Source organism: Manacus vitellinus, unplaced genomic scaffold (genome assembly GCF_001715985.3).
Source record: "Manacus vitellinus isolate BGI_N305 unplaced genomic scaffold, ASM171598v3 scaffold_1_pilon, whole genome shotgun sequence".
Classification (NCBI taxonomy): Eukaryota; Metazoa; Chordata; class Aves; order Passeriformes; family Pipridae; genus Manacus; species Manacus vitellinus.
The window spans coordinates 28,090,381-28,099,191 of record NW_021939396.1 but is presented as its reverse complement, the minus strand read 5'-3'; the positions used below and the strand labels follow the sequence as shown (position 1 = coordinate 28,099,191).

Sequence of the window (8,811 nt, the reverse complement as noted above, 5' to 3'; positions counted from 1 at the left end):
CAGAGTCTATTTTTCTTTTTTCTTAATGACTTAGAGAACACAATTGGGCAAAAAATCAAGTAATTGCATGCATGCAAGCATATCTTGCCACTTGTGCATGTAAATTACACAACTGTAAATAACTGCAGAAATAGCATGCTCAAATTAGGCACCTGATTGCCCAATTAACTTGTTCACAGAAAATCAGATGATAACCTTCAGTATCTCCTATTATAGATTTTTCTTTTCCATGCTACCTTACTGAATCCATAGTGTATATTCCAAACAACTGCATTGTTATTCTGTGCTTTTACACAGGCACAAGCAGCACTGCACACTTAATAAAGCTATCAACTGAACTTTGGACCACATTTCAGAAAGTTGTTCAGATATTTAAAAGTTCCCTTATTTCACTGAGAACAAGCCAGCTCAGACAATTTAAAAAAAAAAAAAAAGAAGAAAAAGATTTGGTCTAATTTTAATTGGTTAGAATATTATGAAAGAAAAAAAATAACCCAGGCATTTGCAGCCCTTCATGCTGCAATTAATAGGCAAAGTTTTGCTTCTGTGTCTTTGATTTTTTTAAGATGTCTTGTTTTTTTTTATAGGCAAGTATTATTTAACCATATACATTCATTTCCTAGTAAATCCTTACTTTATTTTTGCTCTGAAATAATCATTAATTAACAGTAATTTGATACAAGTTGAGACAGAACACCAGCTTGCCGCACTCTGGTGCGTACTTCCTAATGGACAGAGAAAGTAAATGACCCAAATCTATCAAAGTACTGCAAGCAGAGAAACTTTTTCATTTGTATAACAAAATGATTTAAGAAATTGATTTTTACCATAAATAACGTTGCTCCTTTGCTGTGGTACTTCTTTTTCTGAGATGATGTTGTGGAAAGGGGGTATTTTCTTTACCAATTTTTTGCATCAAATAAATCTTAGTAGCTTTAACAGAAAAAAAAAAAAGCTGAGCAAACCATTATCTAAAAAAAATATCTCTCAAATAAGAGAAAAGGAAGCAAAAGCAGAACTGCTGGGCTGGATCATGTCCCTGAATAGATATTACAAATAATCATAGTGGCTGCAAGTACCAGTTCTTCATAGGCCTCCTGCAGCAACAGCCGTGCTGGTCCTACTGTTCATACTCTCTCAGAAAGGGGAGAGTGGTAAGAAAAGCTACTGGACTGCCAATATATTCTTATGGGTTTCAGTCAAGCATCACTGGCTTTCTTCTCTCAACTTCTCGTGACAATATCTGCTGGTGACTTTACACTGCTGCTTTTCTTCCTCTAGAGGGTCAAAATCCAATTTGGTACTTATATTACTTTGTTCCACTCCACTGGTCTGTGACTGGTTTAAAAATCTTCCAGGAGCATTGCTTGTCCTTCTTGCAAATTCAGATTTTGCTTTTCCCCTATAAGCAAACAAACAAAACAAACAAACGAAAATCCCAACTCCTCCCCACATCCCCTTTCCAAAAATATATTAATGATCATTCATATCAGGAGAATTATTTAGCAGTATCCAGTCTCAGTACAGCTTTTGTTGAGAAAACTGTAGCTTATACGACTCTGAAGTGTTTATTAGAAAGCTTTCAAAAAGATATCTTCGTTTCAGGAACAGAAAACTTGATCAGTTTAGCAGATACAGATGTTCACAGCACAGAGACTGAAATGGTTAAAAATTATCCTAAGGAGCAAGTAGCTCACGGAGTTAGCAAAATAATTAACTTTTTCCTTTCTTTTACAGAAAAACACTAATAGCTGCTCTGGTTTCCATGCTTACTAAGACAGAATTTTGTTGTATGTTCTTGGTTTTGCTTTTTTTTTTGCGCTATTGCTCCACACAGGTTTTAATTAGTGCTTCTCCTTGGCTACAAGTGCTTCACTTTGAAATACAAAGCTCTTTAAAAAAAAAAACAACAAAAAACATCCCAAAAACCCAAAGCCCCCAACACCACATCACTGGAGGGGAAAATGGGAAGTGATACAGTGCAGTTGCAGCAATCTGGTTCTGCTGTTGTCCTCCCCCATCCCCAAATCCTCTGCATAATTTCAATTGTTAGTCGATGAACCTTTGGCAGGCCTTCTTCCATCGGCAGGCAGTACACCACATATCTCTGTTCTCCATCCCATAGACCTTCCGACACTTTTTCCCCTCCCCTCTAGGCTTCCTGTCAGAGAGAAAGGGAAGCTCGTTAAGGAGATGCTTTAGTAGCATTGCTTTTCACCCTAAAATCAGGACAACAATCTCAATGGAGTGCAGCAGGCAGAGAGCCCTGGGTGTTTCACGGGGATTTGGGCTGTTTTCAAGTCAGCTGGGAGCTAATGAAGCAGACAGACAGTCATAGCCATGACTCCACAGCTCTGAGCGACCAGGCCTTCTCCTCGCCTGGCTTCCACAGCCTGTGCAGCAGCTGCTGAGCCTTCTCCTGACTTTAGCCAGCAACTAAACCTGGACTAATAAATTGTAGTTTAGCCACATGAAATGCCTTGATGGACAGTCATAGCTGTTCCACAGTACAGGCCAGGTCACGTCAGGCAGAAGTGCTGCAGAGCTGTGGTAAAAATACTTGGCATAGCTTGTAGCATCAGATCTTGACCACCAGCAGGTAGCAGCCATGCCAAACGGGAGAAAAGCTACCAGCTCCTAAGCTTGCCAGTCCTTCCTGCACAGTTTGCTCTGAGCTCACTGACTGAAAAACAAAGTGAGTGAAAAGTTTTAACCCTTACCCTCACCTGCAGCACGTTTGTATGTGCTCCTTCTCTGTTGTCCCCAAAGCCAGCAAGGTGGGCAGCACCTGCTTTTACAGCTATAAAAATTGTCCTGCTTTCCCTCTTACGACCACACTCAAAAGTTCTCAAGTTTAGAAAACAATCCAACTAACTGTATTCAATACACAGCAAGCCAGCAAACCTGAGGAGCAATGCTTCACCAAGCAACTCAACATTCACTACAGCAGTGCCAGCTGTCATGGCATCTTGAAATGAAATAATTGTACTGACAGAATTGTTTAATACAGGTATTACATGTTGCATGGCACATGTGGGAATTGCCTGGTGATTCCTCTCTTGCATGCCTACACATTTTCTGATTACTGATCATTAATTAATGGGCACAATCCATGAACTGGGGAAGATTCTGAGTTTGGTTTGTAGCATACACAACAATCTGAGAGTCCTGAAGAAAATCAAAAGCATGAAAACTTTTTTTGTCTCATTTTAGGGTATAGTCATCTTTAAGACTGGGAGAAATAAAGAGTTTCTTTACCAGAAGAAATTTAGCATCACAGTTTGATTTTTTAACATAATTTTTGAACACTTTTAAAGTAGATTCTGGTCAAACATCAGTTAACTTTAATGGAAGTGAATGTAGCTTATGTCTAGGAAGACAAGGCATAAAAAGCTTTGCCTTGATCTAATCTATTGCGAGATATGTTTTTTTATAATTCAGTTGAAGTCAAATACCATTCTGACTGAATGGTGGTGAACATGTAAGATGGCCCAGCCTTTCAGGGAAAAAAGCAAAGCCACCCCATGTAGTTTTAGGATGCTTCAGCTGGGGCAGTGGATCTGGGCAGCACTGCTTTACAGGATAAATTTAGGACTGCATGTGAACTCCAGACGTGCCTGGTGTAAGGCATGCAGTTTTGCTTCAGTCTGCCTTTTTAATTTTGCAGTACCTCACTCTTCCCCTGAACTTTACCTCTGATGGTAATGAAAAGCAAAATAGATTCTGAACGGTTACTCTGAAGCATCCTAGTAAGAAACTGCCTGACAACTGCAAGTGGGGTTGGTGGTGTGCCTTCCCTGTTTCTCTGGCCACTGATATCTTATTTACTGAATGCCCTCCAGGTTCTGAGGCTGCTGATGTGCCAGCAGGAGCTAATGGTCCCGTACCTCAAGCCAAATGCTACTCTAGGCGGTGACGAAAGAACTGTATGGGACTGTTTCTGCTCTCCACTCCCTGCAGGACGATTATGGGTTGGTGAAACCTGCCAATACAGACAAAAAGGCTGCTTATGAAGAACATACACATATGAATGCAGTTTAAACACTTTTTCCCAGAAAATGCACATTCATTGTGGCAAGCATACCCAGGAAAGGTGATTATATAACATACAAACATAAGTAAGCTATAGGTTTATTTAGAAAGATGTCTATTTAGCATTAGGTACATTGCAATTGGCTCCAACTTTCTCCAATTTAAGCAAAGAAAATAACTGGAAAAATAAACTCTGTCCTGTGTTGAGATCAATACCAATAACTTGCTATGAAATAAAGGGATTCCCACTTGTTGCTTCCATCTGTGACTAGGCATTCCTTCTGAGAGATACCGGTGGAGAAGGGGCTTTGCTGCAGAGCAGTTACAATGTGCCCCCTTGAGGTTTAATGGGAGTGCAAGGGAGCCCTTCTGATCAAGGCTGCTGACAAGAGGTACAGGATTATCTCCTTGTTCTGCACAGTAACCTTTTCAGCAGTCATCCTCTTTGTGAATGTTCATGAGGGGAGGGTATAGTTTGGTCTTCTGACACTTTATAAAGAAGTTTCCTACGTGAGCTTGGGGGTTGGCAACATTATTTGAGTAATCACATGGCATAATGCTTGGCCTTAAATAATTCCTAAATTATTTACCATTACAGTTTTATTTTGCTCCTGGGTAAAGACCACAACAACTTTACATCTAAAACACTACAATAAAATTATGCACAGTCATTTTTAGTTGTATATTGAGCATAGCAAGCTTCATTTGGGTATCTGGTGCATGGAGTCAGCATCCTGCAGCCCGGAAATGCTACAGGTTTTCAATCCTGCCTTTTTGAAGTCTTACAAGATTTGGAAGAATAGGAACTAACTGACCTGACTTAAAGAGAATTACTGTATGTACTTTGATTTTTGATACAAAGTCTATTTTATATCTACTACACAGTAGCAAAAAACTAACTAATGCTTGTAATGGAGTACAGCCACTCTTTCAACTTTTACTCTCGGATGGTAACTGCGGAAACTTCTGATTTAACTGCATGTGTGGCTCACACTCTAAACAAGTTTAGACCATTACTGATATATGAAATATACCTGCAAAGCTTGAAAGAAATTTCCTCTCTCTCTGCCTGCTTACCATAAGTCATGCTTTATACATCCAGAGGCCACACTAGCTCCTTCTATCACTCCAGAATACTAAGGGTAGCTTGTTGTCTACTACTTCTTTTTCCAATCTTTTATCAACTGCTACCCTTGTTTACCTAAGAATGATTGAAACACTGAAGATGAAATTCAAAGTAATAGCATTTTTATAGTATTTGGCATTTACCACACACTGCACAGTTCTCCAGTCATTACCAACAACCAGAGATCTCATTCTGCTGGGGTTCTGAAACATTTTAAAAACCTGAAACTATTTTGTGTCTACCACTACTAACTGACACTCAACATATTAGCTGGTTTTCATTGAACAGAAGAGTACTTGGATGGCCTCCCATGTTATAAGCAGTTACCCTGATTACTTCCAAACACAGAACAGGTTTGAGCAGTAATTGCAGCGTGCAGATTGCCTCTCCCCTCGCCCTCTATAGAGAGGGTGTCTGCACAATGGTTTCCACGGGCTGGCACACCGAGGCAGCCAGACTGCACTGAAGATGAGTTTCATGTATCTTGATCGGCTTTGCAGCAGGTCTAAACAATACCAGTCAGCTGTTCTCCTCTGCAGGGGACACAAGGAGCAGATTAAGAGGAAGCCCTGAGAATGCAGTCCTTTGCCCTCGGAGGCTTTTCTCCTCTGAAGCGCTGTTTAACACAGAGTGAAATGACAGTGTTTGTTTGAAGCAAGGACCTGGAGTTTCCAGTTACAACTCCTGGTGGGAAACTGTGGTTACAGAGAAGATTTGTGATCTGTAAACATCAGGTTATCGAACTTAAAGATCTCGCCTGTTCAACCTTTTTGGGTTATGAGCAGGCAGTGAGAAGCCAGTATCACACAGTGGAGATCACACTGGCATTCAGAAAGACTTCTATCCTACATTACATAGAAGTGGAACTATATAGTCATTATGTTAGGCCCTCCACTACCAACAGATACAGACTTCATCATTGTTCATTCCACTTGCATAATTTAATTCATCCTCCTTGTACATCCTCAGGCTGTGCCTGATTTTTTCTCCTAGTTCAGTCTCAAGTGGTAGAGCAAGCATCATCCTGTTTATTCTGCTTCATGCAGAGAACAGCAACAGCACCTAGCAGTGACTCGTAACTGTGCCAACACTCACTCTGGCACCTGCAAAGTTATCTTAGGAAAATGGTAAGAAAAAGTGTATTTCCCATGTGCCTTGGGAATCTAACTTATGCATGATTGAGAGCACAAAGGAGTTTGGAAGTCCCCCTAATTACAGAATCACAGAATCACAGAACTACAGAATCTTCTGAGTTGGAAGGGACCCACAAGGATCATGGAAGTCCAGCTCCTGGCCCTGCACAGGACCATCTCCAAGAATCGCACCATGAGCCTGAGAGCATTGTCCAGACGCTTCTTGAACTCAGACAGACTTGGTGCTGTGAACACTTCCCTGGGGAGCCTTTTCCAGTGATCAACCACCCTCCGGGTGAAAAACCTTTTTATGATATCCAACCTAAACCTCCCCTGACTCAGCCTCATGCCGTTCCCTTGGGTCCTGTCACTGGTCATAGGGAACAGATCAGTACCTGCCCCTCTACTTCCCCTCACAAGGCAGCTGTAGACTGCAATGAGGTCTCCCCTCAGTCTCCTCTTCTCCAGGCTGAACAACCCAAGTGACCTCAGCCGCTCCTCCTCCCTTACGACTACAAGACTTCTAAATAAATGCCTGTGTTTAGATGCTGTGAATACCCCCAAGCCTGAATCAGCCACATACTGAACCCTGACTGGTCCAGCTGTATGTTTGGTTTGTTTTGAGGTGCTCAGGAACCTGCTGGTAAGCATATTCACATATAATATATAATATAGCTTTTCTAAAGTAGCTACGCTCGGTGTAAGAGTGGGAATTAAAAGTGCCCTGTTTTTATACGGCAATATCTAATCTACTTTGAAACAGGAGAAATAAAACTTTCATTTAATATGCTGGTATTTATTTAACATCATTTGGCATCTGTACCCTCACTTACTGCACATAATTTTTCACTGCAGGCAAGCTTTCGTAATTCATAAATGATCTCACTGCTGACAGAACAGTCAAATGTGTGCAAACCTAAAAGATTTTTTTCTTATTATTATCTTTTTTCTTTGTTAAACAGCCTTATAAATGTTGTTAGAGATATAATGGCAGTTCATATGGTTCCCTGAGCAGTTTATAATTCTGCATCACTGCTTCCCCAGGCTTTTGTATTGGGAATATTTTCAAATTGTACTTAAATCATTGGCATCTCCATACAATTCTCAGAAAGTGATTTTGCATTTCTTAAATTCTTTTGAGAACTCTCTAGTCTATAGCCACTGATCAGCGTTGTTGCCTGAACAAGTAAACTCGACACATACGTGTCTAATCCTGTCCTCTTAAGTGTCTGATTTACAATGTGGCTAATTGCATTTTTAGATTCCTGGCACCAGTTTTTGCTACACCACAAAAGGAGCCAGTTTCATAATTACTCCATATCAACCCCATTGTTGGGAAATCAAATTCTCAGGGAACTTTGCAGATAGCACGCTCTGTCAAGGCACTCTTGTTGAAATTGCTGCCAGCATGATGTCTTTCACTGTTAGTTGTTCCTTGATGGAATTTAATAAATATTCATTGGCAGAGTGCATTGTAATTGATTCAGCCACTTTCATTTTTTATCAGCTCTGCAGGATGCCACAGCCTCTGCAGAAAGTCTCCAAGATTTGCCAAAGGTTGACAGTAAGAAGCTTTAGAGATTCACTTGGTGAAGAGAAGGGAAGGAAATAGTATCTCTTATCGCCTTGTCTAATATTCGCTGTCATAAGAAAAAAAGCTGTATGGTTCTTTGGATAAGCAATGTGCCTTATATAACACACTTTAAAAATTCATAAATTCATAAAGTGTAATATTAAATGAGATGTTATGATATCAAATAGATTTATGATTAGAGAATATCAATTTATAATGAAAAAATATTTCCAATAAAATGAAGATACACTACATTAATATCTATTTATTATAGAGATTTTCCACTATCCATAAATAGTGATTTACATAGTTTTTTTCAGCATTCTCCATGCCAGGCACTATAAGCCGAATCCCTCCAAACTCTTCATAAAGGTTTTTCTCTCTCCCTGCATACCCACACTTACACCACAGTGCGTTTAGGGTCACTGGAAGTCTATGTTTAAGCAAACTCTGCATTTCTGCAGTCCTGTTCATGGATTCAGGCCTTGCACACCAGCTTTTTTGAAGAAAGGTCAGCGTTAAATTTACATAATACATCTTCATTAAAAAGCTGTCAAACTGCAATATGCATTAGTATCAAAACACAATAGATATTGGATGCATTTTCTGTATAAAACAACAATTTTCTGCTATCAGTAGGGTCTACACATTTGGAGCCTCCTAAAGCTGGACTTTGCATTTCATCTTACTTTTTCTTTCAAGTTGCCTTTCAAGAGTCCATTTAGGTAACTGCCTGAATCCAACTGGCCTGTTAGCATAACCATCACCTCGCTGAATTTCCATCTGGTTTTTTAAGAAAAGGAGCACACAGTGCTCTGCATGTATCGGAATGTTTTGTAAGCATATAGTTAAAAAAATATACTACAGATTCACTTCTTTTTTTGTAGACAGTGATGCAAAAAAAAAAAGAGTAAATGTACTGAATTAAAGAGACTGACAAAGGTGTT

At 39.8% G+C, this 8,811-nt stretch overlaps 1 protein-coding gene across 4 annotated transcripts in view; it reads right to left on the bottom strand.

The window, feature by feature from the left end:
- Positions 1 to 611: 611 nt before the first annotated feature.
- The window catches only part of ZNF704 (zinc finger protein 704), an 86,712-nt gene continuing 78,512 nt past the window's right edge, over positions 612 to 8,811 (bottom strand). For 3 of the 4 annotated variants that reach the window (XM_029959210.1, XM_029959211.1, XM_018079080.2), the window contains 2 exons: positions 3,888 to 3,982; positions 612 to 2,161 (listed from right to left, as the gene is read on the bottom strand). In XM_029959210.1, the coding sequence (XP_029815070.1) occupies positions 2,050 to 2,161; positions 3,888 to 3,982 (207 nt within the window). In that variant the 3' untranslated portion in view covers positions 612 to 2,049. The remainder of the gene's footprint in view (positions 2,162 to 3,887; positions 3,983 to 8,811) is intronic. The other variant, XM_029959212.1, reaches the window with a different exon arrangement.